Source organism: Phyllopteryx taeniolatus, chromosome 16 (assembly GCF_024500385.1).
Source record: "Phyllopteryx taeniolatus isolate TA_2022b chromosome 16, UOR_Ptae_1.2, whole genome shotgun sequence".
NCBI lineage: Eukaryota > Metazoa > Chordata > Actinopteri > Syngnathiformes > Syngnathidae > Phyllopteryx > Phyllopteryx taeniolatus.
In genome coordinates this window covers 4455947-4483413 of record NC_084517.1, presented here as the reverse complement: position 1 = coordinate 4483413, position 27467 = coordinate 4455947, and the positions used below count along the sequence as shown (strand labels likewise).

General features: G+C 41.6%; 3 protein-coding genes across 4 annotated transcripts; 2 read left to right on the top strand and 1 right to left on the bottom strand.

Moving 5' to 3' along the window:
- Positions 1-54: 54 nt before the first annotated feature.
- slc25a39 (solute carrier family 25 member 39) lies at positions 55-10682 on the bottom strand. 2 transcript variants are annotated; one of them, XM_061748228.1, is made up of 12 exons: positions 10448-10681; positions 8302-8407; positions 5660-5719; positions 5482-5532; positions 3997-4106; positions 3349-3416; positions 3133-3257; positions 2153-2326; positions 1832-1941; positions 1131-1212; positions 964-1044; positions 55-861 (listed from the first exon to the last, which is right to left on the bottom strand). In XM_061748228.1, the coding sequence occupies exons 2-12, from the start codon at positions 8396-8398 to the stop codon at positions 743-745; spliced, it is 1077 nt and encodes a 358-aa protein (XP_061604212.1). In that variant the 5' UTR covers positions 8399-8407; positions 10448-10681; the 3' UTR covers positions 55-742. The 2 variants fall into 2 exon arrangements, with proteins under 2 accessions (XP_061604212.1, XP_061604213.1); XM_061748229.1 differs by lacking the exon at positions 5482-5532 and having other exon boundaries at positions 10448-10682.
- A 1656-nt stretch (positions 10683-12338) lies between these two features.
- On the top strand, positions 12339-17798 carry LOC133465559 (progranulin-like). The gene is made up of 7 exons (XM_061748501.1): positions 12339-12478; positions 12551-12667; positions 14831-14972; positions 15506-15600; positions 15697-15927; positions 16170-16433; positions 17530-17798. The coding sequence occupies exons 2-7, from the start codon at positions 12551-12553 to the stop codon at positions 17617-17619; spliced, it is 939 nt and encodes a 312-aa protein (XP_061604485.1). The 5' UTR covers positions 12339-12478; the 3' UTR covers positions 17620-17798.
- A 1356-nt stretch (positions 17799-19154) lies between these two features.
- On the top strand, positions 19155-27297 carry rundc1 (RUN domain containing 1). Its single transcript, XM_061748499.1, has 5 exons — positions 19155-19657; positions 21653-21811; positions 22959-23157; positions 23228-23323; positions 25007-27297. Exons 1-5 carry the CDS (start codon positions 19280-19282, stop codon positions 25870-25872), a joined length of 1698 nt encoding a protein of 565 aa, XP_061604483.1. The 5' UTR covers positions 19155-19279; the 3' UTR covers positions 25873-27297.
- The last annotated feature ends 170 nt before the right edge of the window (positions 27298-27467 follow it).

Here is a 27467-nt window from a genome sequence, read left to right as displayed (position 1 = left end):
GACCCAAGTGAAGGAAGATAAGCAGAGAAAATGGAAGGATGGAAACATTCCATCTTAAAGCAACATAATTATACTTTATGACACAGAGAGGTCACATATTCCTTAAACAAACCTCTGAAAGATTTTAAGGATTTGACACCAACCACCAGGACTTAGCATGTTTGAAAATTGCAATCTTTTTTTATAAGCTGTGAGGGTGTCTCGCGCTTGCGTTATAATATACAGCAGAAGTCCATTTTCTTGCTAGGATCCTATGATATCCTATGGCTTTGCTCCACATATGCAAATGGAGAGAAGCAAGAGAGAGAAGCATTTAACCAGCATAATGAGTTGAAATGTGGGAGTAAGTTCTTGTCTTGCATACAAAATGTTGAGTCCAAAATGTTTTTTTTCCCCCAGCTTCTGCGGAGCACTCAATGAATTAATTAGTGTCCATGCATCTGTGCCCATGCAGTCTTTCATCATGGAGTTATGAGGCATCGCGTCACAGCCCGAGCCTTGTGACAGTTATTGAAATGAATCACGGATGTTGTCGATACAGTAGTTCAAACAATGACTTGTCCAGAAACACAAGATGTAATCCTAATTAGTGGAATGGGGTTCAGAACTCTTTACTAAAACCTTAATTGCACTTATTAAAAAAAAAAAAAAAAACACCGCCTCAGTTTGATCATAAACTTGCTCCGATTTGACAAAATGGCGAACATAAAAAAATGCTCCTCGGGAGTTCCCCAAAGTCCCGTCAGGACGCCACAGGCTCACGATCACGGTTGACTTTCTGGAAGAAGGCTTTTCCGAACTCGTAGGTGCTTATCATGATTGCACAGGCCGGCGCCACTTTGATCACCCTGGGCATGAAACCTGATAAATTGAAGACAAATGTCGATTAAATATTTTTTTTTTACTGATCACTTTATGGCCACATTGCACAGCCATTTGAAAAAGGAATGAAGCGATTCGTACCTGCAAAGAGCCCCCGATAGCCCACCTCGCTCCAGATGTCCCTCATGATGCGCCACGTGGACGCTGTCTTCTTTAACGGGGCTACGAGTACGAGCAACGAAAATCAATACAACCACAGTGACGACTTGACGTCGTTTACCATAAATTCCCAGCACCAGTGAACGCACTTCCTAGCGTGTCCATCTCTCCCAGCTGGATCTGTCTGCGAGTCTTCACCACGTCGAAGGGCAGCGTCAAGATGGCGGCGATCTGGCATTTTGTTGACAAAGACATGCATTTAGATATTATTAAGAAAGAACCATAATATGGGGATATATTTACAGGCACACACACACAGATGTCGCCACGGTAACAAGTGTATCCGGTCGCATTTGAGTTGACAAGATAAAGCCCAATGATCGTAAAAAAAAAAAAAAAGGGATTTACAGTACAGTACTCGGTCATAAGACACGCGACAACTGTGCACGATGGCGAGGCGGAGTAAATGTCTTTCGCGCAGCCGATCAATGACGTCATTGATCGGATCGGCAAATTATGACATTAAAGCCGATCAGCATTAAATGCTAAATATCGGCCGATACGGATCAGGCCAATAAGATCAGTGTAAAGTCTAGTACACACCAAAGCTAGAAAGTAAGGAGGAGAGTGCTCCTTTTGGAATCAAGATGTCACCATGACATTTTCAGTCATGGAACTGACAGTTATTAGAAAATTGATAGGTCATTTTACCCCTTACAGATCAAATGGATTTGAATGTCAAGTTGAGAGCCCCTACTTAGCCCGACAGTTACCCTGTAAAATGACAATGTTCACAAGCGAATGGAGATTCAAAGCGGAGGGTGAATGTGTGCGTGTGTAGAATCCATACCGCTCCTGAGGCAGCGCCTGCGGTGAAGCTGATGGTGATGTTGGCCTGGGTCATTTGGGATCGTCCACATAGTTGGGCTTTCACCAGCTCGTAGTTGAACCAATAAATGGCTGGACATCCAGAAAGAAAGAGGAGACATTGGACAGAGCAGATGCACGATGGGCTTCTGACTAACATGACAGCTGTTGTGACATTTTTAGGAAACATCAGCTTCCTCTTGACAACAAACTTGCCAAAAAAAAAAGACATTACCTGACTAGTTAATGATATCAGACCTGATTCCTCAGCTGCTTAAGATGGAAACAATGTGGCGGTTCTCACCAGAGAAGGGCACATCTCTGAGCACGGTGGGCCCCCAGCCGCGCCACAGTGACACCAGGCCCCCCTGGGCCACGGCACTGCCAATGCAAATGCGCAGCTCACCGTACGTGAGGCGGCGGGACTGCATCTTGGTCCGAATCAGCTCCAGAGGACTGATGACCGTCACGGCACCCACTGGAACACACACACACACACACACTGATATTTAAGCTTCTTTTACACATATTACCCCCTTCACGCTGTCCATTAAAGGTCCCATATTTTGGCTATTTAGACCACCATAGAATTGAAAAAGTTGGGTTTAACAAAATATGTACCCTTTAACTATAGGACAAAAAAAACTGTACTTTACGAGTCAATTAAAATGTATTTCACATAAAAATTCAATAAAAATGTTATCCGGTCGAAATTTTTAAAAACAAATAGCTCTTAAAGATAATATGCAAATATAGTGAACTTAAGTTAAATACAGTGGTGCCTTGACATGCAAGTTTAATTGGTTCAGTGATCTCAAATCATATTTCTCCATTGAAATTAATGAAAAGAAATGTTACAACATCCCCCTCCCCCCAAAATGTTTGGGTTAGGGTTATGAGTGTTTTTTAAAAACTCAATACTATTATAAATTTCTAACATTTTAACAGAATGTAAAGAATTAGGAGGCACGGTGGACGACTGGTTAGCATATCCGCCTCACAGTTCTGAGGACCCGGGTTCAAATCCAGCCTCACCCGTGTGGCGTTTGCATGTTCTCCCTGCGCATGTTTTGCATGCGCATGTTTTGCACCCGGGTACTCGGGTTTCCTCCCACATCCCATTGATTGGAGACTCTAAATTGCCCGTAAGTGTGAATGTGACTGCGGATGGTTGTTTGTTAATATGTCAGCTGAGAAAGGCTCCAGCACGCCCGTGACCCTAGTGAGGATAAGCGGTATGGAAAATCGATGGATCAATGTGCGTGTGTGTTTTAGTGGGCTTACATCTGGCGATACCCCCGGCCAGGAGCGGGATGTGGTTGCCGTGGAAACCCATGCTGAAGCGCAGGAAGTCCCGCAGCTGGTCGTAGCAGGTGAAGTAGATGACGGTGGCGGGAACGGCCATGGCGCTACACACACACACACACACACACACAATTGAGGGACCTTTTACATCACTTTAAGACCACTTTTAGTCGTACTGTGGGGTGGGTTACTGACAGTGTGGGTGGGAGTCCACTCCACAGAGACTTGAGCCCTTCATGGCGGTAGATTTTTACAAAAGCATCCTGCGACAGGCACAAACAGAGGATGGGTGAATCAAACACTTGAATTATTAAGTACTGTACAGTGGCTCGCGCATATTCACAGTTCGGTATTTGCTGTTTTTTTTTAAACCCTCTTTTATTCACTGAAAATCTCAGCTAATTATTTTTGTGATCAGGCCTAAACAATGAACTTTTTTTTTTGCTTTTCTCCTGATGTAGCTCCGAACAGCCATAAAAGTCTATTTAGCCGTTACAATTTGTTTTTGCTTCCTTGTTATTTAAGCAAGTATGCTATCTTATTCTGTTGATGAGCCTCATGTGAAGGTGGTTTGTGTTGAATAATTTAATAAAATAAAAAAAATACAGCCTTTAATGTAACACGGGTTCATTATTGTGTACATGGTAAAGCATGGTGTCGATGCTTTATGATCCTCTCCTTATTAAGTGCTTTTGCGCCATCTTGTGGCATCTATGGTCAAATTACAAAGTCCTTTTTGAGGATGACAATTATTTGGCGGCTTTTCGCTATTCGCGGCAGGGCTCAGTGCCTATCCCCATGAATAGTGGGGGTTCACTGCATTCACATTTCCTATTAACTCACCAAGGTACCGCTGAAATGAGTTTGTCGCTTGTACCAGCTGGTGCAGCTGCTTCTATTCTGGCACACGTAGATGTGATCCATCAACCCGTTACAATACAGGAAGCACTTCCCTGGGCGAGAAAGAGTGTTATGACACAGGACGCCTTTGACCTGGACCTCGGCAGGACATGACGAAAATAGCCTGAAGGGTGTCAATGACTATCAAAGTGAACGCTTTTCACATTACAGAAGTTGACGTGACCTTGATGAGGCAACAACCGCACAGATGCTAACATGCCAACAAAGAGGAGATTTGTTTAAACACGACACACACACACACACGTGGTGCATTGAGGTGCAAGGCCACAATGAGAAGAAAATACTACGAGATTAAAGTAATGACTTTGAGAATAAAGGTGAATTATCATCAGAATTACTGTTGATATGTTAATTATTTTTTTAATTTTTTTAGGACAGTGACAATAAAGTCAGAATTACAATCAGTCATAACCTGAGAAAAGTTGTGATAGGAAATGAAGTAAATTTTACAACAGTTGATTTTATGAGAATAAAGGCAATTTATCTTGCAAAAAAGTTGCACTATCATGAGTATTAACTCATTATATTTCAGAAAAAAGTACATTTTTAGTCATGACTACAACTTACAGTAATAATCATAGTCAAATAAGAATAAATGTGAACAGTACTGTTACAATAATTGGTTTCCAAGAAAGATTTTTACAAGAAAAAAGCTGTAGTTCCACAAGGCTAACAATAATGATTACGTGAACAAAGTTATAATTATGAGGAAAAAAAATGTTTAAAAAAAATAGTTCTCTGAAAATTACACAGTTTTAGAATAAAATTTCCATTTTCCATGGAATAAAATTTGAATATTTGGAGAATAACGTAATGTTTCAACAATAAAATTGGATATTTTTTTAAGAATCTTTTGAGGATTAAGTAATATTTTTAAGAAAAAGGTGAGGATAAAATGTCATACTTATATGAATAAAGTATTTTTTTGTAAAATGTTTTATTTTTAAGAATAAAGTTATAATTTTTCAACAATGAAATTAGTTTTTTTCTGAATCAAGTATTTTTTCTGAGGATGAAATGTAATATTTTTAAGAATAAAGTAATTTTTCAAGAGTAACAATGTTACTCCTTTGAACCAAGGTGTCATTTTTCAAAAGGAATTTTTTTTTTTTTTTAAAGTAGTAATTTATGAGAATAGAATTGTACTTTTATAATTCAAAAGTAGAACAAGAATAGTTGGAATAATATGAGGAAAAATACTTTTGTTGTGACAGTCTAAATTTTTTTTCCTTTTACTGTGATGAGCTTTTCCTTCCAACTTTATGACATTTTTCTCCTCTCTTTACAACTTTCCCCCCCTTTGATTTCATTATTTATTTTTCAGTGTGGCCCTCACACTTCCTCAGACACACACAGAAGTTTGAGAAGGGTGTGTGAGCGTGCGGCAGGCGAGGGTCTCGTACTCACACTTGGAGGGGCGGGTGACACCAGGCCAGGAAGCGGCATTGCTAGTTAAAGCTTTGGAAAGAAAAGCAGAGGCAGAGGAGCGTCTTGAGGTTAAAATATTAATTGAACGCCATCCACACAGCAGGTTATGTGACGGTGACCACATCGACACCACAGAAGAAGAAGAAGAAGCAGCTACCTTGATGGAGGGGGCTCTGCTGGGCCTGCAGCCTGATCTTCACCACATCCAGAGGTGTGACTGCAAACAGTAAAAAGAATGAGCAACAACCCTCCAATCGTCAGTCACACAAATACAGACAGTGGGACCTTGACTTGAGTTTAATTCGTTACATGACCAAGCGCATAACTCACATATTTGTGATTTACAGACTACTGTTATTTGCTGTTTTTGTCTAATATTTCCCTCGTCTAATATAGAAGTACTGCTTTGGCACCAGCTTGTGGCATTTTGGTCCAAAGGAACACTGTTGAAGTGAGATGAGGGGCTTTGTTTGTGTTTAATAATACCACTGACTAGTCATTAATGTAGCATGGGTTCATGACTGTGTAGAGGCTAAAGCATTGTGTTGAGGCTTTATGATCCTCTCTGTTTTATGTGCTTGGCCGCCATCTTGTGGTAACGTAAGGTAATTATCGTCAATTGCCCGCAAATTTTTGCTTTTCGTGGTAGGGCTTGATTCGCAGGGGAACACTATACTCCTATACCAAATCAATTTTCCCTATTGAAATGAATTGAAATGCAATCAATTCCAGGCCCCCAAAAACAAAACAAATTTGCGACTTGTTTTTAGTTAGGAAATGAAAGAGAATTAAAATAAACTGGTATTATAAATTGTAGTTTCTCTAGGTACTGTAGTTAGGACGTTGTGTTAAACAAATAAAAACAGAATACAATGATTTGCAAATCATGTTCAAGCTATATTTAATTGAACACACTACAAAGACAAGATATTTAATGTTCAAACTGATAAATAATCATTGGCAAATAATCATTAACTTGGAATTTTATGGCTGCAACACGTTACAAAAAAGCTGGGACAGGTGGCAAAAAAGACTGCGAAAGTTGAGGAATGCTCATCAAACACCTATTTGGAACATCCCACAGGGCTAATTGGGAACAAGTGGGTGCCATGATTGGGTATATAGTTCCCTGAATTGCTCAGTCATTCACAAGCAAAGATGGGGCGAGGTTCACCTCTTTGTGAACAAGTGCGTGAGAGAATAGTCAAACAGTTTAAGGACAATGATCCTCAGCGTACAATTGCAAGGAATTTAGGGATTTCATCATCCACGGTCCATATCATCATCAAAAGGTTCAGAGAATCTGGAGAAATCACTGCATGTAAGCGGCAAGGCCGAAAACCAACATTGAATGCCCGTGACCTTCGATCCCGCAGGCGGCACTGCATCAAAAACCGACATCAATGTGGAAAGGATATCACTGCATGGGCTCAGGAACACTTCAGAAAACCAAGGTCAGTAAATACAGTTCGGCGCTACATCCGTAAATGCAACTCGAAACTCTACTATGCAAAGCAAAAGCCATTTATCAACAACACCCAGAAACGCTGCCGGCTTCTCTGAGCCCGAGCTCATCTAAGATGGACTGATGCAAAGTGGAAAAGTGTTCTGTGGTCCGACGAGTCCACCTTTCAATTTGTTTTGGGGAAATTGTGGACGTCGTGTCCTCCGGGCCAAAGAGGAAAAGAACCATCTGGACTGTTATGGACGTAAAATTCAAAAGCCAGCATCTGTGATGGTATGGGGCTGTGTTAGTGCCAATGGCCTGGGTAACTTGCACATCTGTGAATGCACCAATTATGCTGGAAGGTACACACAGGTTTTGGAGAAACATATGCTGCCATCCAAGCGATGTCTTTTTCATGGACCCCCCTGCTTATTTCAGCAAGACAATGTCAAACCACATTCTGCACGTGTTACAACAGCGTGGCTTCGTAGTAAAAGAGTGCAGGTACTAGACTGGCCTGCCTGCAGTCCAGACCTGTCTCCCATTGAAAATGTCTGCCGCATCATGAAGCGTAAAATACGACAACGGAGACTCCGGACTGTTGAACAGCTAAAGCTGTACATCAAGCAAGAATGGGAAAGAATTCCACCTACAAAGCTTCAACAATTAGTGTCCTCGGTTCCCAAACGTTTATTGAATGTTGTTAAAAGAAAAGGTGATGTAACACAGTGGTAAACATGGAACGTGTTGCAGCCATACAATTTTAAGTTCATGATTATTTGCTAAAACCAATGAAGTTTATCAGTTTGAACATTAAATAGCTTGTCTTTGTAGTGTATTCAATTAAATATAGGTTGAACATGATTTGCAAATCATTGTATTCTGTTTTTATTTATGTTTAACACAACGTCCCAACTTCATTGGAATTGGGATTGTATTTGATGTGTGCCTTTAAGGGCTGAAGGCTAGTGAGTTATGACAGGAGCTGGAGTCTGGTTGGCTGGTTTGTTTGTGTGAGTGCGAGGATGTGAGTTGTGATATAAAGCAGCTACTTGTGTGTGTTCTCCTTTTGTATTTGTGTGTTTGACTGTTTGTCGTGTTCGATAAACGAGTGAAAGTGCATTGCAACTGTGGCTCTCCTTGCCCACATGCAGGGTCATCATTATAGTACCTTAGTTTCTCCGTGTTTCTTTATTTCAGTCCAGCGGCCCTGTAAACTCTAATTTCAGCTTGCAACACAAAATAAAAAAAAAAATAGACCAAGCAATAACTCTTAACTCAAAGAAACTTGTGAATGGGGGCACTCGTAAGTCAAGGCACCACTGTACATTTTCTTCACTTAAATCTCTCACCAAAAACGGACGTGAGGAGGGCTCCAGTGCCAGAGGCCAGCATCTGCTGCACTGGAGAGATGGCGGCCGAGGCGCCACCGGTGGCCCGCTCCGCCATCGTGCCCACCTGTCGCCCCAAACACAGAACAGTGAACGCCACGGAGGCGTTTACTGACCCCTTCGCGTCAAGCATAAGTTCAACTGCGTATTTTCAGGTCTGCTCGTTATGTAAGCGAAGCGGGCGTGGGTCAAATTCATTCTGTGGGCCAGATTGTACCCCTTAGCGGAACGGTTTTGGCCTGCAGGCCATATGTTTCATATCCCTGCTATATAATTTACTAATAGCTGACTTTAATATAATCTAAACATTATGACTATCTTGGAAAAATACTAATTTATTCCCTCTTATCCTGACAAAATGTATATTTTGTTTGTACAAAGATTGACTTTTTCTTTCTTGATTTTTTTTTTTAATGGCCATAACATTGAAACTTTTTTAATCTAAAAATATGACTCTTTTCATTAGATTATGACTTTTTCATCTCAAAAATAGGTAAATTTTTAATTCCTTTGGCATTTGGCGGTACACATCATTAGCCTAATAACATAATTGCTTTAGTCATTTTTACTTACTGTCACAATTTTTAATATAATAATAACAATGGGCTTGCTAAAATTTGTATTTTTTCTTTATGTCCATGTAGATTGTCAGTCATCCAATTCATGGTAATCTGCAAGCGATGAATCAAGGCAACTGGACTCTTCTAGTTTGTCAAATGTTTTTCTTGTTTTCAAATACGGCTCAAAAATGACTTGGGCAACTATGCTATTAGGTTAACAACATGGTAGTTGTGTTTAATTGCTGTTAGAATTATGAGGAGGTCCTTGGAAAATCTATATTTTTTTTCCCCCTGTAAGGAGTTCCTGTTTGAAAAGCCTTGCTTTTGAGGACTAAAAGCTTCATCTGTTGATTTGTTAAGGCATGTTATTGTAACATAACGTGAGTCAGCCACACACAAAAGCGCATTTAGCCAAGGTGGAGCTGAATATTGGGCGTCTGGCGATAGCTTATCAATGCGGTGCATAAGCCCAATGTCGTCATGCAGCCACAGGAAGGGTTGCTCACCACTTAACCTGTTGTCACAATTAAGGCTGGGCGATTAATCGAATATTGATTAATTTCAAGTCATTTTTCAGGAGACTATTTTTCGTGGCTTTCCTACTTCAAAACTTTGAAAAGACCACGAGCGAGAGATGGCTAACATATGGACAAGGCATCGATGGAGACATTTTATGTTTAATTGTTTAAAATATTAGTGATTGTGTTTATACATTTTGACAAAAAGGATTTTTTTTTACAAGAGGGGTAAACACTTTCACATTATCTGTAAATCTTTAAAAAATGAAGAATAAATTATGTCTGTAGGAGTTGGTGTAAATTAATGTAAACTGTTTCGAAGATTTTTTGGTGACAGGTGAACTAAAGAAAATCTACCGAGGTACAACAAAAACCTTTTTTTCCCAATAATGCCATTGTCATTTGCTTTTTGTATAAGCAAAGGGGAAAAACAATAAGAAATCCAGATTTTATTTTAACGCCATACCGCCAAGCCTTACTTCACATATTAATAATAATTGTTTAAGCAAGCATGTGCTTTAGGGCTGACAAAGTATACAAGTAAATATATTTCTTGCAAAACTATTTAATATGATTAAATAACAGAATATGTTCCCAGTGCTAAAAGTCAAATGTATGTTCTCCTTTAACCATTATGACAGAAAGCAAAACGCGTCAAATGAAACTCAGTGTGCAGTCGCGTCATTTAGATAAAATTAAATTTTAGAAAGGAAAAAAAAATGGAACGAAATAGTTTAGGTGCAAACGCAAAGAGAGCATAACGGCGTTTTGTTGAAGTGGAGTACACCGTGTCCTTTCCTCTCCTCGTGCTGACATGACTAGCTCGTTGTCACATTAAACAAGAAAATTATTTGTAAAATATATAATAGAAGTCGTTATAACATAACAATAGAATAAACAAAATAAACCTTTTTTTTTTTATTGAACCACATTTCGTAATAGCGAGCTAGCATGTAAAAGCTCGCGTAACACACGAGCGATTTAAGCTAGCCAGCTAGCAAGCTTGCATTCGCACTGTTTTGTACTCACCGTTACTTTCACTGTAGCCCTGACGCGCCTTCGCCAAACAGCTTCACACAATGACACTAAAGCATTTTTATTTTTATTTTTTTTATTTTTTTTTAGAGGAGCCCCCTAACGTCAACTGTCCTCGTCCATCGTGTTTGACCTACTAAAGTCTATTTCGCGAGGAGCGTTCATTAAAGCAGTCAACATAAACTTCGCAGATCTGTACCGTATATTTTACGGGCTGTCATTCTGCTCAGTGAACAGGGCGTGGGTCGATCCATGTGACTTATACATCAGCGCTAAAACGACACCATCCGACACGTTCCTGTTTCTCTGTCGCCCCCGAGTGGAGGGAGGACTGCAAACTGCAGCATGTAAACAAGCTCATTCAAAAGAAGATGGGGACGTTTTGAAGCTGGAGCACAAAAACATAAAAATAACAAAAAAAAAAAAAAAAAAAGAAACTTTTAAAGGGAAAAGTTTGAACATGTAGGTATTCAACTGAGGTATTGGAGGAATTACACAAATTAGAAAAGGGTCATGCTACGAAATTGTTTAAAATATTGAATAACAAACAAAGTGTAGTCTGTATGTCCGTTATGTTACTCCATCAATGTATAAAGTTGGAGCATGTTGTAGTGCATGTCAAGCTTTATTTTAAAGAGGAAACTGCAGCACTTTATTTAAATGTCCTATTTATGTACAAACCCCAATTCCAATAAAGTTGGAACTAAAAACAGAATACCTGTACAATGATTTGCAAATCATTTTCGACTTACATTCAACTAAATGCACTACAAAGACAACATATGTAATGTTTCAATCTGATGACCGTTATAGTTTTTTGTTTTTGTTTGTTTGTTTGTTTGCAACAATTCTATCATTGTGCATTTGATACCTGCAACGCAATCCAAAAAAGGCTGGGACAGGGGCAACAAAAGATTGGGAAAGCTGAGGAATCCTTAAAAAAATACTCGTTTGGAACACAGGTGAACGGGTTAATTGGAAACAGGTGAGTGGCATGATTGGGTATAAAAGGAGCATCCCCGCAAGGATTAGTTGTTCATAAACAAGGATAGGGTGAGGGTCCCCACTTTGCCTACCAGCAGTCCAGACCTGTCTCCTATTGAAAATGGGTGGCGCATTAGGAAGCGAAAAATATGACAACGGAGACCCCAGACTGTTGAGCAACTGAAGTTGTACATTAAGCAAGAATGGGGGGGAAATCCACCTCGAGAGTTTCAACAATTAGTGTCCTCAGTTCCCATGCGCTTCTTGAGTGATGGAACACAGTGGTAAACATGCCCTGAGTGAATATTTGCAAAAAACAATAGCGTTTATCAGGTTGAACATTAACTATCTTGTCTTTGTAGTGTATTCAATTGACTATAGGTTGCGAAGGATTTGCAATTCGTCGTATTCTGTTTTTTACATTTTACACAATGTCCCAACTTCATTGGCTGTGTGTTTGTATTTTAAGCGTATAAACGTAACAATGTACATGTAAAATTAAAATCTAGCAGCATTTTTTTAAACAAGGATTTATTTTACAGATTTTTAAAATTATTTATTTTATATTATACTGTATAGCATTTCTGCGATTGGCTGGCGACCAGTTCAGGGTGTAGCCTGCCTCTTGCCCAGACTCAGCTGGGATAGGCTCCAGCACGCCCGCGACCCTAGTGAGGAGAAGCTGTACAGAAAATGGATGGATGGATAGCATTTTCTTTTCCAAATGTCACACAGTTCAAACACAAGAAACATGGATTTTCATATTTGAGGAATGTAATAATTATTTTTTTGTACATTTATATATGTTTTCATTTTTTGGGAATACAGAATTCTTCTTGATTTATGACTATACACAATCTGTGTTGTATTCTTGTTTTATGCCTTTTGATTGAAATATTTCTTTTTTTTAAACAGGAACCGGCATGAAAATGGCCCCACTGGACTTTTACAGTAAATGGGCGTGTCCAAAACGACACTTTGTAGGAAGCACTTTTGACACTGTACACTCTCTTCTCTACTCACAAACACTTCACAGTCACGGTGAGAGCTGCACTAACCTGCTTATATTTGATTTATTACCAGGCCTAATGTGAATAGGAACTATTATTACAGATGCAGAGTCTGGCTGTGTTCTGCTGTGTCATGCTCCTTCTGGTTGAGGAGCCACTTGGAGGGACATGTGAAGACCACGGAACTGCCAGCAGCTACGAGTGTGGACCCGCTGACCAGGTGATACCGCGTCACCTCACAAATATGCTCTCCAAAACACGTTCTCAGTCAAAAGAAGCCAATGTATTTTTTTTCTCGTAATATGCCTTTTTTTTTTTGTCATGAAATGACAACATTTGTTGTAAAAGTCAAGACTTTTAAATTTAGTTTTTGGGGTAATATTGCCACTTTTTTTTCATGTCATATACATTTTAAAATTGCAAATTGGGACTTTTCTGATGGGGCACTGATGGTGATACTTTTTCAAAATGCGTTATTTCCGTGCCTTTCTGGTTTGAGTGTTATGCTTGAGACATTTCTCACTTCTCATATTTGTATCTAAAAATGTGAATTGCATAGAAACTGCTTGTTCCTGTTTAAAATTGTAAAACGTCAAGCTTGCTGGAATCGAAAGAGTCCCCATGATCAATAGTGTCAATGGTCTCATAAATTTGTGGAGCACTGTACATTGAGGATACATACAGAAATGTATGGATTATTGAAAGTCATTATGAATGAAATGTTAAAAAAGGAAAATAAAACTACTACTTTTAGAATAGAAGCGTGAGAAAAGGACTGCTGCCATTTTCAAGGACATCTTCTAAACGTTGTTGTGTATTGCTTCTATTCATTCATTCCATCTGTGAGGGGGGGGGGGGGGGGCGCTCCCTTTTTGCCTTATCTGTTATACAGTTATTATTTGCCTCCCTAAAATGACATCGCAAAGAGTTCCATTGTTCATTCACATGCTGTGCATGGGAATGGATAAAGAGATACAGTTGATGCATGCTTTATTCATCCCATCAGGGAAATTAAGGCCACAGCAGCAATATTCGCACACAAACACTCCAACCGACCAACAAACAACAAAGTAAAAACAAACAGCAGCAGTAAGTAGAAATTCAGATCTATTAGAGTGGCCATGGAACAAATTAAACTTGTACCTCAAGGCACCACTGTATTCTAAATATGCTGCAGCAAATTAAAGTACAATTTTTTAAAAAAAATGAATAAAAATTAAAGTACAATTACAGTGTTATAGCGACTGAGCCCTGCTGCGAATAGCGAGAAACCACGAGCAATTGATATTCCCTCTAGAAAGGTTTACAATTGCCTATAGATGCCACAAGATGGCAGCAAAGCACTACTTGTCAAAATGACACGCCTCAACTTACTTCAACAAATGTTCCTTGGCAACAAGATGCCACAAGATGGCGGAAAAGCACTACTTTTGTCAAAATGAAGCTCCCCAATTCACTTCAACATCATTCCTTGGCACTAAGATACCACAAAATGGCGCCAAACTAATAATTGTATTGCTTTGACCTACACAAAAACAGCAAATAGGTGAGCTTTTCAGTGAATAATTTATGGTCTGTTCTCCACCCAAAAATTTGCAAATGCCGAACTGCTGTATTGCAATTTACAGAATATATTTTTGGCAGTGATATAAAGTATACTGTAACAATGAATTATAATCCACCCAATACATTAGGGTTAGGTCAGGATTTAGGTTTAGGGTTAGGGTAGGGACGGCATGTCCGGGTGTCTTGCTGCAAGACTTTTTGCGCCAGTTACAACAGCTTTGAACACAAAAAGAAGCATGGCCAGTGAAATTAAACTTCAAACTGTTGTTGCGGTTGACGGCGTTCCGCTTCTGGTACTAACATGCAAAAAGGTGAGATGGTAAATATTGTCTGGCTTTCAACTCGGCTTAAGACCCAGTATCTGTTAAGGTGGGGTTTTTTTTTCCCCTCACATTTCCTCAAGTTTGACTCTTATCTGTGTACAGCACTTTGTTTTTCAGCTGTGGTTGTATTAAAGTGCTTTATAAATAAAGTTGAGTTGAGCGACATGACAGCGAGATGGTCAAAAAGGCAGCTTAGACGGTTTAGTGCCAGCAACAGCAGCTTTCGACACAAAAAGGGCCGTGGGCAGAGAGTCTCGGTGTTGAACCTCAACTTCGGTCGGTGATGTTCCGCCTCTGTTGTTATGTCAGAAGTTGTAAAATTCCCCAGTGACACACGGGACAATGGGATAGTAAAAACATTATTCCACTTCAAACTCTGGTCGTAGGCGACGGAGTTCAATTACACTGGTCAATTTCAATTTACTGTGATGCGGAAGTCCCATCAACGTTCATGTCATAAAATGCCAAATAACAATAAATGGCCGCCCAAACAGGCCGTATGCTGCGAAGACAATGTCCACTGCTGCCCCGCGGGCAGCGAGTGCGATGTCCAACGCTCCATCTGCGTCTCCCAGGAGGATGGCAAGGCGACGCCGATGTGGGACAAGCCTCCCGCTGACTGGGAGAACCAGCAAGGTCAGTTATTTTCCCCCAGGACTTCCTCGTTCCGATGAGGGCTTGCGTCAGAGCAGAGAAACCGTTGACGATGCTTGGGGGCGATTAAGAACCTGCGCACTTCCTCCTGCAGAGAGGGGAAGTTTGTGTGTTGAACTAATAACTTTACCCACAGTCAGCTATGTTAGGTTATTTTATGCTTATTATGGAGTATAATAAGCAGCGGACGCATGTTTTGTGGTCATAACATAAATATAAGAGGGTTTCCTCCCACATCCCAAAAACATGCGTGCTCGGTTGATTGAAGACTCTCAATTGGCCGTAGGTGTGAAAGTGAGTGCGAATGGTTGTTTGTTTCTATCTGCCCTGCGATTGGCTGGCAACCAGTTCAGGATGTACCCCGCCTCTCGCCCGGAGATAGCTGGGATAGGCTCCAGCACGCCCGCGACCCGCGTGAGGATAAACGGAACGGAAGATGAATGAATGACGCGTACCCGTGTAGTGACTAGCTGCTTATTTAATTTTTTTGTTTTATGATTCTGCTGTTTTTCCAGCTAATATCGCCTGTGATGACAAAGTCCATTGCAAAGCTGGCACCACATGCTGTAAATCCGCAAAAGGCACTTGGTCCTGCTGCCCTCTACCAGAAGTAATCCAATGGCCGAAAATGTCACATTGAAAAGCTTTTGCCTGATGATGATTTTTTTTTTTTTTTTTTTTTTGTCTTTCTGGATTCTGGTCCCAGGCGGTTTGCTGCAGTGATTTGAAACACTGCTGCCCTCGAGGTCACACATGTAACTTGGCCGCTCAGACTTGCGATTTGGAATGGCGCTCGGTGCCCTGGTTGGAGAAAGAGGCCGCGGCTCCGAGGCTGCGGGAAAAGGAAGTGAGGTGCGACAGCAAGTACACTTGTGCTGACAGCTCCACCTGCTGTAAGACCAAAACAGGAGCGTGGGGATGCTGCCCTCTGCCTCAGGTGAAGATGCCACTTTTTCCGGACGTCTCCATTTTCGTTAACACTCGCGTTTCAACCAGTCCTTGTTTTCGTTGTCTTCCCTTCTGGAATGCCAATACTGTTATCACCAATCACTGCTCTGTCTCTTTAGCATTGCTCTTTATGTACCCCACCACTAAACGACCATCCATCCATTTTCAAGACGGCTTATCCTGGTTAGGGTCGCGGGGCGCTGGACTGAAGTATCACTACCTCCCTAACAGGCCGTGTGCTGTCCTGATGGCAACCACTGCTGCCCCACGGACTACACTTGCGATGAGCAGAAGGCCAAGTGTTTGAAAAAGGACGTGACGGTCCCTTGGTATCTCAAACTTCCGGCCAGCGCATCCTCCGCGCTCCCGCAGCAGACCCTCGCCGCCGCCGTGAAGCCGAGGTTCGTGCTGTGTGACGACGAGAGCCTCTGCAAAGACGAACAGACCTGCTGCAAGATTTCGCCCACGGACTGGGGATGCTGCCCTCTTGCCAACGTATGAATTTTACCTGTTGATCAGAGTGGGTTCAAACCAGAGGTGGGCAAAGTGCATATTTGGCCCACTCTTGTTATTTAGCTGACATTATCAACAGTGCTGTTGGATTCAATTAGTGCCTCAAATTCAAGTCTCTTCATTCATTTTTTTATTCATTTATGTCATTAAAATAATTAGTAAAGTAAAAATAAAATACATATTCACCATTTTATTTGACAATTGTTGTTTTGTTAAATAATTTCATAAAATAAATGTAATTTATTTAATAAAGATATCAGTAAAATAGTTACAAATCAAAGAAATTGTAAAAAAAAAGAAACTGATACAAAAGTGATAATGTTCCATTTTGATTTAAAAATGCTCTGTTTTATTAAATACTTACAAATAAAATAATAACATTATTAAACATTTTAAATGTAATTGACATTTTTTTAATAAAAAATAGTACTAGATAAATTTGTAGATACATTTTAGTTTTATTCAAAAATGTATTCTATTTTATCAGTTACAAATAAAAACATCTCTTTAAATATATTTTATTTAATAACTACAACTAAAATTAAATAATAGTAACATAAAATATTTTACATATAATTAAACATTTGATCAGAAAATATATTTTATTAAATAATTCCAAATAACAAAAATATTAGTATAAACCTTTTACACTATTTCAGATGCATCCATTTTCCATCCCGCTCTTCGTCACCCGGGTTGCGGCCGTGCTGTAGCCTATCCCAGCTGACTCTGGGCGAGAGGCGGGGTATACCCTGAACTGGTCGCTCGCTAATCTCAGGGAATATAGAGACGAACAACCATTCTTACTCACACCTACGGGGAATTTACAGTCTTCAATTAATGCATAGTAGGAAACTGGAGTACCCTGAGGAAACCAGCACAGGCACGGAGAGAACATGCGAACTCCACACAGGCGAGGCCGGATTTGAACCGCAGTCCTCAAAACTGCGAGGCAGATATGGAAACCAGTCTATCACCGTGCTGCCAATTTAACATTTGTATTCAAAAATGTACTGTATCAAATAATTACAAATATTAATGTTAATACAGATTCCTCAATCATTTCTCGTTCTCACAGGCGGTGTGCTGCCTTGACATGAAGCACTGCTGTATGGCCGGCTACACGTGCACCGTGAGCGGCCAGTGCATTATGAATGAGCTTCCCTGACTTATGTTCCCCTCCAACGACAACAAGGAGCAGCAGCACGACATTGCGTGAAAGACTGCACTTTCTTTTTTACTACATGCAACACCTATTTGAAACCATTCGAGATAATACAGTCGTAGTCACTGATGAACTGTGGTTGATGTCCTGATTGTTGTCTGATCATAAAAGATGCAACATGATTCGAGGCTCTAACTGTGTGTAATCTTTCTTTTACACTTTAACACCAACAAATGAGGCGAAAATGCCGAACACAAATCGTAGCAATTCAAAGGTACTGTAAAAGAACGCTCCCAAGTGGCTGTAATCAGTATCAAAATGACACGGCAAATCATACCGTAGTTTACGTGGTTTGTGGAGGTTTGGTGGAGTTAACGACTAACTAAAACTGCTTTTACGCTTTTTCTACTATGCAAACTGTTTAGTGTTGTGCTTTTTGTACGCTTTTTATGTGTGTTAGGTAAGAAAACAAAACAATATTTGGGATGCATTACACCACAGGTGTCAAACTCGTGGCCAGGGGGCCAGATCTGGCCCGCCACATGATTTTATGTGGCCCGCCAAAGCAAATCATGTGTGTCAACTTCATGTTGCTTGGAAAAATATAAAAATTGCAAATTGTCTACACTTTTAATGACAGCGATATTGCGAGCATATTTTTCTTACCAATCCCCATTTTAAAAGAAATGTTATACTAGCGAAAAAAAAAAAATTTTAATAGGCTTTTGATTTCAAAAGTAGTTATCCATCAATTAGTTGTGTATATGTAATTATATGAGGTGATAATTCATTTGTAGTGGACCCCCGCTATTCAGGCCAGATCAAAACGAGTTATATGTCAGTTTGTTGTGTACTGTATACTATATGAAATAAATTAAACATTTATATGGTTTTACAGTTATAACGACCCAGTGAGGGAAATCGTAACAACAATGTGGCCACAGTTACACAGTTTTGTCTAACAACTAACAAACAGGAATAAAACAAAACTTCTAGCCTTGAGCTTTTGGTGATAGGCTGTGGAAATGTAACAATCATGCTTGACCCACCCTCTGGATTTATACATTTTATTTATGCTATTTAATGCTGCTCTTATTGGTACGAAAGTGCTTCACTTCCGGATATCCTGTGATTGGCTGACGCGTCTCGCTCTGACGCGTTATTAGGAAATTCACTCCTGTTCTCGGCAGGAAGCGCCCTGCTCCAATATTACTGGCTGCAGGACACGCACCTCTGCAATATGATTGGCTTCTGTATCCCAGTAGGACACGCCCTCCTCCTCCTGCTTCAGGACCGGAAAATACGTGGTGGCGTTAAAATGAATCTCAGTAACCTAATCCTAACATTAACCCCATACATAACCCTAAAACTAACTATAACAAACTGTTTTTATTTTGTTCAAAAGTGTAACATATTTGAACGTCATGTCGTTACATCTGCGTAGTTTGCCCTTCCTGCAATGCAGGAACCAATCATGTTGCGGCAGGGCGAGTCCTGCCTAGAACACAAGTGGGATTCATAATAACGCCGCTCTGACGTATGATTCATTCTGCATCAAGATGGCGATACACCTGTTTCCATAACGGAAACCCCCCCCGCCAGTTAGCCAAATAAAGCTGTCAAAACCGAGTGAGAATTGTTATTCGGGGTGACTCCGTCCACTATGTCCACGGAGGAGCTTTCAGCGTTGGACAGCGAAGCCGCGTTGGCCGGCGCCGGCGAGCGCTGGGCGCCGGTGGGCGCCGTGGCCAGCCCCGAGGAGGAGCGCTCGAGCGGCGGCCACCCGAGGCGGAAAGGCTCGGTCGACGAGGAAGCGGCCGGGCGACTGAGGAAGCTGGAGGAGGAGCAGGAGCTGCTCAACTCGTCGCTGCTCGCCCTCACCTCGCACTTTGCCCAGGTGCAGTTCAGACTCAAGCAGATAGTCCACGCGCAGAGCGACGAGAAGGAGAAGATGCTCACCGAGTTGGAGGAGTTCGCCTTCCGGGGATGCCCGCATGTGGTGGGTTGCGGGCCCCGGGGCGCCCAGCGCCTCCACAACACGGTAAGCAGTTTAAGAAAGTCTTAATGAATGTTTGCCGTCATGCGAGTCTCACTTGGTTGGGTTCACTTTTCCCAGGTGTATATTCTCATTACAGTAATGTACGACCATTCATTTTGAGTACAATTAAAATTGCAATTTATTGTGGATGCGGCCAAAACTTTATCCAAAAACTGCGACCTCAAATGGGGGGGTGGGGGGGGGGGAGCTGGGAAGAAGAAGACTACAATTCATTTTCATAAATCATCAATCCTCAGATGCCAGGCAAATACGCCCCCTGGTGGCTGTGGGCAGCCAAAGGGATGACGTCGTAACAAGCGATGGGATTGGGAAGAGTTTGGAAGACATTCCCACAATCCAATCACATCACTCACTTAACTCATTAACTGGCATAGACGTTTGCATTCGTCACCCGGAATCCAAACGCTTGCTCCCACCAACAAATATATTCGTCGAGCACGTTTTTCAACGGGTGAGTGTGGAAGTGGGTCGCGCCCAGCTTGTCAGTGAAATTCAGAGTTTTAATGAGCAACAGATGCCGAGGTGGCGGGCGGCGTTGCCTCGCTTTGGATATGAGATCAGCACAGCTTTTGAGACGAAGAAAAACATAAAGAAGTGAATCTCTGCTTGTCTCCCCCCCCCCCCCCCCCGTCCATTATGAGGGAGAGATACGCTCACACGTTGGAAGTCGGACAAGTTTAGGCAGCTCATACGCAGCATGAATATCATTAAAAAAAAAACAAAAAAAACCTGCAGCCCATGGTTATCTTATTTGATGAAGGCTGATGTGTACTCAGTCAGTGTTTAGTTCTTGTTCTTCATGTCTTTGTCACCCTTGCACATGCTTCACCTGCAGGAGGACCTGGTGAGTTGGATTAACACGTTTGTCTACATTTGAATTTGGGATTTCCAATCATTCTTTTTTTCCCATTTATTTGTCCATTTTTTAATGGACAAATAAATACATATGCATATACTGTATAAATGTAAAAAAAAAAAAAAATCTGCCTTTACAAAGGTAATAATGCTCACTTGTCTTTATTATTGCATTTTTAGTAACTGCACTGGATCTTACTGAGAGTTGTTTTGAATAATTTGACCCGATGGTGACCAAAAGTATTAATGTTATTATCCAATGCAATGGTTTTCTATTGAGATCTCTTTCTAAAGGCAGAAATATAGCATACAGGGGTGCCTTGACTCATAAATTGCATTCATTTCGTGACCGTGTTCGTAACTCAAAACAAGGGCTGGGCGAAAAGAACCTCACGATTCGATCCGATTCGATCCGATATCGATTCTTTAGGGTTTAAATGCTCCGATATCGATTCACTAAGAAGTACAAATACATAAGAGTACATTTTGACAATTTTGTAATGTAAACATATGTTCAAATAAAAGCAAAGCATGACAGTTGGCATGCGGCTGCTTACATGTATTTATTTTTATTTGTTTATGTTTAATGAGGCACCATAGAGCCAATATAACATCCCAAATACTAGAAAAAGTTAGTTTGGTAAAATATGGCACCTTTAAATCCTCTTTCCCATTTGAAATGAATGGGAATGCCATTAGGCGTTTGCGCTCGTTCTGGTGTTCGTGCCTTGACTACCAGAGGACGGTATAATATAGACGCACACGAAGATGAGTTTCACAACTGACTCGGTAAGCTGTTGTAATATTTGTCGTTCTTATCAGAAGATATAGAATATACTGTATGCCCGGGAGTGTCATTATATTGTCTGTCTACATCTGCTGCTGCACTTTGTGTTCAAATATCCATTGCTTAAAGCGTTATAGAACCACCATTCGTTAACCCATCTATGGCATGTCTCATTATGTGTGAGCATTAAGCTGGAATAGACTTTTGTTGTTGTTGTTGTTGTTGTTGTGGTGACCAGTTAGTGTGTACAGGGAGGGACGTGAGATGCAGATTAATGTTGGACACTTACTTCATGTTCCATAGTTGGAAATTGTAACGTATCATTTGCGTTCCAGAGCGAGCGGGAGAAGCGGGAGCGTCTGGAGGCTCAGCGGGAGAAGCAGAAAGATCTCATCTTCCAGCTCAAGACACAGCTGGATGATCTGGAGCACTTTGCCTACCAGGAGGGCAGCTACGACTCACTGCCGCAGTCGGTCGTCATGGAGCGGCAGAAGGTAGGAATGCCGCCGACTACCCACCCGGCTGCGCTTACGTATTACTGTAATCCTCCGCTATTTACGAGGGATAGCAACCGAGCTCTGCCGCCAATAGCGAAAAACCACGAGCAATTGATTCCACCCTCTAAATTGTTGATAATTGCTAGAGCTACGAACAACTCTGTGGTGATTCGAATTGACCCCTGACCCTTTGTTTGGGAAAAAAAAAATAATACTGAAACATTATTTTCACATTCGAATCAAAGAATAACATACTATTTATTTTATTCTGACAAGAGCTGCAATTCTGCGAAGCCCCATTTACTTCGGGTGTTTACGGCCGCCGTCATTTTGTGTTACTGCGCATGTGTGTATGCACACTTGTACAGTAGCCACTTTAGCTGATCACATGGATCGCAGAGCCGTCTCCCCTGTGGCGATAATCTCCGCAGAATGAGGCGTCCAATGATGTTCTGATGTTCATGGCCGACTGCGACCGCAGGAGATGAATTGGATAAAGTTTTTCAAGACTCATTCAGCACATCGTGGCAGATGATTGACGAGCGTGAGCTAGCTACTGCTAAAGCTATATGCTTTTATAACGTACAATGTGACAGAGTGCCTTCCATCCATCCATTTTCCAAAGCGCTTATCCTCACTAGGGTTTCCAGCTATCTTCGGGCGAGAGGCGGGGTACACCCTAAACCGGTCGCCAGCCAATCGCAGGGCACATACTGTATAAACAAACAACCATTCACACCTATGGGCAATTTAGAGTCTTCAGTTTACCCACCATTCATGTTTGTGGGGATGTGGGAGGAAACCGGAGTATCCGGAGAAAACCCACGCAGGCATGGAGAGAACATGCAAACTCCACACAGGTGAGGCCGGATTTGAACCCGGGTCCTCAGAACTGTGAGGCAGATGTGCTAACCACTGTGCTGCTGATAGAATTCTGTTTAAAAAAAAAAAAATAATAATAATAATAATTGTTGGATTGTTTTGGGAGGCTGGAACAAATGAATGGCATTTCCATTCATGTCAATGAGTAAAGAAGATTTGAGATACGAGTATTTTGATGTATGAGGGTGGTCACTGAATGAATTAAACTTATCAGGCACCTCTCTCCACTACTGCCTGTTCGTAACCTAGCCGCGTTCCTCAGGTGATCATCGACGAGCTGATCAAGAAGTTGGACGTGAACCTGAACGAGGACATTGGCAACCTGTCGCCTGAGGAGTTGCGACGGCGAGTGGACGCCGCCATCGCGCAGATCGTCAACCCAGCGCGGGTCAAGGAGCAGCTGGTGGAGCAGCTCAAGACGCAGATTAGAGACCTGGAGATGTTCATCAATTTCATCCAGGGTACACGGTGGACTCGCATTTTGGAAAATGTTGTCGCATTTGTGCCCTAAACGTGTTGTTTTCTTCTCAGATGAGGTGGGCAACCCTCTATTGTATGACGGCACTCACAGTCAGCAGCCTCTAGCTGCCTCCGCCAAGGCCAGGACCCCCAGAGGGAAGAGGACAGGTCAGTCGCCTTGGAGAAATCTTTCTGCTGCAAATGGATGTGGCCTGTGACCATGCACGATAGAAATAAGAGCGACAACAAATAGCCCACAGTCAAAAACGTATGGAGAAACTAGTCGCATGCATTGCTCTGGTGTGATTTTGGCCCATTCCTCCACACAAGCAGTCTTCAAATCTTGAAGGTTCCGTGGGCTTCTTTTATGGACCTTGAGTTTCAGTTCTTTCCATAGATTTTATATTGGATTCAAGTCAGGTGCCTTTGCCATTCTAGCAGGTTTATTTTTTTTCTTCGAAACCAATTGAGTTTTTTCTCCAGTATGTTTTGGATCATTATCCTGCTGAAATGTCCGCCCTCGTTTCATTTTCTTCATCCTCGTAGATGGCAGCAGATTTTTTTTCTCAAGAATGTTTCTGTACAATTGCCCATTCATCCTTCCTTCAATAATGGGAGGTTTACCAGTACCATTTGCTGAAAAGCAGCCCCACACCATCATGTTCCCACCTCCGAACTTCACTGTTGGTATAGTGTTTTTAGGGTGATGTGCAGTGCCGTTTCTCCTCCAAACGTGGTTTGCATTACGGCATCCGAACAGTTCAATTTTGCTCTCATCCGACCAGACTATATTCTCCCAGTATTTAACTGGCTTGTCCAAATGTTGTTCAGCAAACTTTAAACGAGTTTTGACATGCTTTTTTTTCCAGCAATGGGGTCTTACGTGGTGAGTGTGCATACAGCCCATAGCGGCGGAGTACATTACTCACTGTTTTCCTTGAGACAACAGTACCTGCTAAATCCAGGTGTTTTTGAAGCTCTCCATGGGTGGTCCTCGGCTCTTGGACGACTCTCCTGATTATTCTTTGCACTCCTCTGTCAGAAATCTTGCGAGGAGCACCTGATGGAGGCAAATCTATGATGGTACGATTGGCTTTCCACTTACGTATTATGGCCCCAACCGTGCTCACTGGAACGTTCAAAAGCTTAGATATGCGTCTGTAACCAATGCCATCGTAATGTTTTGCAACAATTAGTTTGCAATGGTCTTGAGACAGCTCTTTGCTCTTACCCATCATGAGATGTGTCTCGACTCACACCTTGGCAATGAGGCCTTTTAGTAGGCCATCAATTAGGACTGAACCAGCTGATATTCATTTGCACTGACAAGAGGCTGGATCGCTGTTTGATTGATAGATTTTAGGCGTTGTCTTGGCTTTCCATGCCTTGTCGCACCTCCATATCTTCGTGTTCAATACTTTTATATATAGATATATTTGAAAAACACCTGCAAATAATTTGTGGATTTGAAAAACACGTGTAAATCGCGGGATATATTTCTGGATTTGAAAAACACACGTGCAAATCATTTTGAGACATCTCTCCAGTTGGCAGATGCAAACGTCCACAGCAGTCAATGAGTTAAAGATGATCACCTTGCACAATAGCAATAAGCAACTCAAAATAATCCACAGGGTATGTTGAAAAGGAGAACGCTGTTCGGCAAATTAGTTGATACCGAATCCAAAATGCCTCTGTACGAGTACTGCAGTCCATTCTACCTCAGTTGCTCAATTCCGGGTACTCCGGTTTCCTTCTACATTCCAAAAACATGCATGTTAGCTTTAAAATGGATGCTTCCAGACACTATTGATGGATTATGATTGGCTGGTTGTGGTTGTATCTCCTCAGTGGACCCGGAGCAGGCGCAGAGGATGCGTGAGACGGGCCTGCAGCTGATCCAGAAGGCGCTGGCCGTGCTTCAGATCTTCGCCGCCAGCCAATTCGGCTGCTCGGCCGGCCAGGCGCCGTCGGGCGTGTGGCCCCAAGAGTCTGTGCAGCGTGACTACGGTCCTTTACTACGCCGTCTAGAAGCAGCCGTAGACAAGGTTCGCGTGCTAGGCTCGCGCCGCCATCCCGGCCAGGAGCACGTGGTCAACTACACCGGGAACTCTGCTGCGGGACCGCAGGATGAGCTCACCACGTGCGTACGCAAAGAGCTGGCCTTGGTTCTCAAGGACTTGCTGGCTCACGGTCTGGTGTCGCCATCCCAGACCGTGAGCTTGGTTCTGGCACCCATCTCCTGCTTGCTGCCTCACCGGACCACGGCGCCCCAAACCATGCACCCCTGGGAGCTCTTCGTCAAGTACTACCACTCAAAAAATGGCAAGGCCTTCGCCGAGTCGCCTGCCCGTCAGCTCTCGCAGTCCTTTAGCCTGCCAGTAGGGGGCGGCCCTCTTACCATCACCCCCAAACAGTCACTGCTGTGGGCCATCCACACAGTTTTGAAGGAGCACGGGCGCTACAAGCGAGGCCCTGACACCGAGTTCAAGGCGCTGGTGTGCATGGCGCTCAACGAGCAGCGGCTGGTCTCCTGGCTCAACCTGCTGTGCAAGGCGGGCACGGTGGTGCACCCACACTACCTGGCGTGGAGCTACATGGCACAGACCGGCTTCGAGGGCGCCCTGCGGATTCTGGGTCGCATCAGCCACCTCAAGTTCGACCTGCCCGTCGACCTGGCCGTGCGGCAGCTCAAGAACATCAAGGACGCTTTCTGAGGACGCCAAACGGAGACGCAACGATGGAATAAATCAAGGGGTGGGCAAAACATTATGGACCACGGTCCACATGCACCCCACTGAACATTTACATTTAGCAAGAATCCTGGAATATTTGTTGCATCCATCCATCTATCCATTTTCTGGACTGCTTATCCTCACTAGGGTCGCATTTCACTTTTTTTTTTTTTTTTTTTTTTGTAAAAAGGATTAGTTAAAATGTATTTATTCTTAATATATTTTTTAATTAATGTATCTCATTACATAACTGGTTATTTGCTTCATTGTAAATAAAATGAAAGCACATGTACATGTTTAACAATGTTTTGTTTCTTTTATCAAGTAATTGTTTTAATAATTATAAATACAAGAAAAATGAGTGAGATACTTTATTAACAATGTCACAAATTATACAACAGTACATTTTATATAATTGGTTCATTGATTTATTATAAACATTTGCTTAATTTTAAATAATTGGTTGATTGTAGTTCAATTATAACTAGCACCATAAATAAAAAATACTAAATACTAGAATTAACATTTATAGAATAAGTTATTGTTATTAAAATAAACCTTTACAAACTGCCCGATGATAGCCGGGATTGGCTCCAGCACTCCCGCGACCCTTGTGAGGATAAGCGGCTCAGAAAATGGATGGATGGAAATGTAAAATTTTGAAGAAGTAAAATTTAAAAAATTCAAATTTATAAACACATGACATATAAGGTCAATGTGAGCGGTATACAAAGTGGAAGGATCATTTTTTGGGGTTAAAAAATACAATGAAACAGACACAACTTTTTTCGAAAGAAGTGGTTAGTTAGAATTACAACCATTATAAATCATAAAATGTAGAACTTATGAATCATTTTAAAAGAAACAATTTTACATGTACTGTACACTGTGCACAATTCAGTCCTGTGTGTATAATTTTACCGTAATGGCTGACAAACCAAAAATGAGGTGACTGACCGCTGCTTTTATCGTTTCATTGAACAAATGTTTGATGCGACATGGTTGTAAGGAAACAATGTCGGCTGTGGCGGGTATCTTCTCCCTGAATGTAAACGCATCTTCTCCCTGAATGTAAACGCCGTAGTTGCTGTTAAAGTGCTCTCTAAACGCGTGCAGTATGTTTCAAAGTGCTAACAATTGATACCAGCAACATATCAGACTCTAGTAGTACCAGAGGTCGTTGTTTTTGTCCTGCTATGTTGTTATTTATGTTCAGAAGAATTTATTGATTGGACTACGTGTTTTGGCAGTATCAGCACACTTCCTACACATGTAGCTATATGTTGTTTTCTTTCCTTTATCCTAAACATTAACAATATATTGATGTGTATATTAAGTTTGTTTTGACACATTCCCGTCATGTTTCATGCAGAGAAGCATTTATAAACATTAAATGTCATAACCTACTGAGCTGCTGGTGGGTTTTATTCTTTTCTGCAGGTATGACACTCTAAATTCTAAATACATTACATAAGAGGCTACATTTGCCTTCCAATCATGAGCTATACATAATTTTACACAAACATAATTTAAACAATTGACGTGAACTTCTGTAAAGAAAATATTGTACTGTTGTT

Bases quoted from the DNA above. Each gene is read 5' to 3' on its own strand.
- slc25a39 (XM_061748228.1), bottom strand. From the start codon at position 8,398: ATGGCGGAGCGGGCCACCGGTGGCGCCTCGGCCGCCATCTCTCCAGTG. The intron at 4,107-5,481 runs GTGAGTACGAGA...TTTCTCGCCCAG, and splicing joins TGTCACCCGCCCCTCCAAGT to GGAAGTGCTTCCTGTATTGT. The intron at 1,045-1,130 runs GTGCGTTCACTG...TCGTACTCGTAG, and splicing joins AGAGATGGACACGCTAGGAA to CCCCGTTAAAGAAGACAGCG.
- rundc1 (XM_061748499.1), top strand. From the start codon at position 19,280: ATGTCCACGGAGGAGCTTTCAGCGTTGGACAGCGAAGCCGCGTTGGCC. The intron at 21,812-22,958 runs GTAGGAATGCCG...CGCGTTCCTCAG, and splicing joins TCGTCATGGAGCGGCAGAAG to GTGATCATCGACGAGCTGAT. The intron at 23,158-23,227 runs GTACACGGTGGA...TTTTCTTCTCAG, and splicing joins GTTCATCAATTTCATCCAGG to ATGAGGTGGGCAACCCTCTA.
- LOC133465559 (XM_061748501.1), top strand. From the start codon at position 12,551: ATGCAGAGTCTGGCTGTGTTCTGCTGTGTCATGCTCCTTCTGGTTGAG. The intron at 14,973-15,505 runs GTCAGTTATTTT...CTGTTTTTCCAG, and splicing joins TGACTGGGAGAACCAGCAAG to CTAATATCGCCTGTGATGAC. The intron at 15,601-15,696 runs GTAATCCAATGG...TTCTGGTCCCAG, and splicing joins CCTGCTGCCCTCTACCAGAA to GCGGTTTGCTGCAGTGATTT.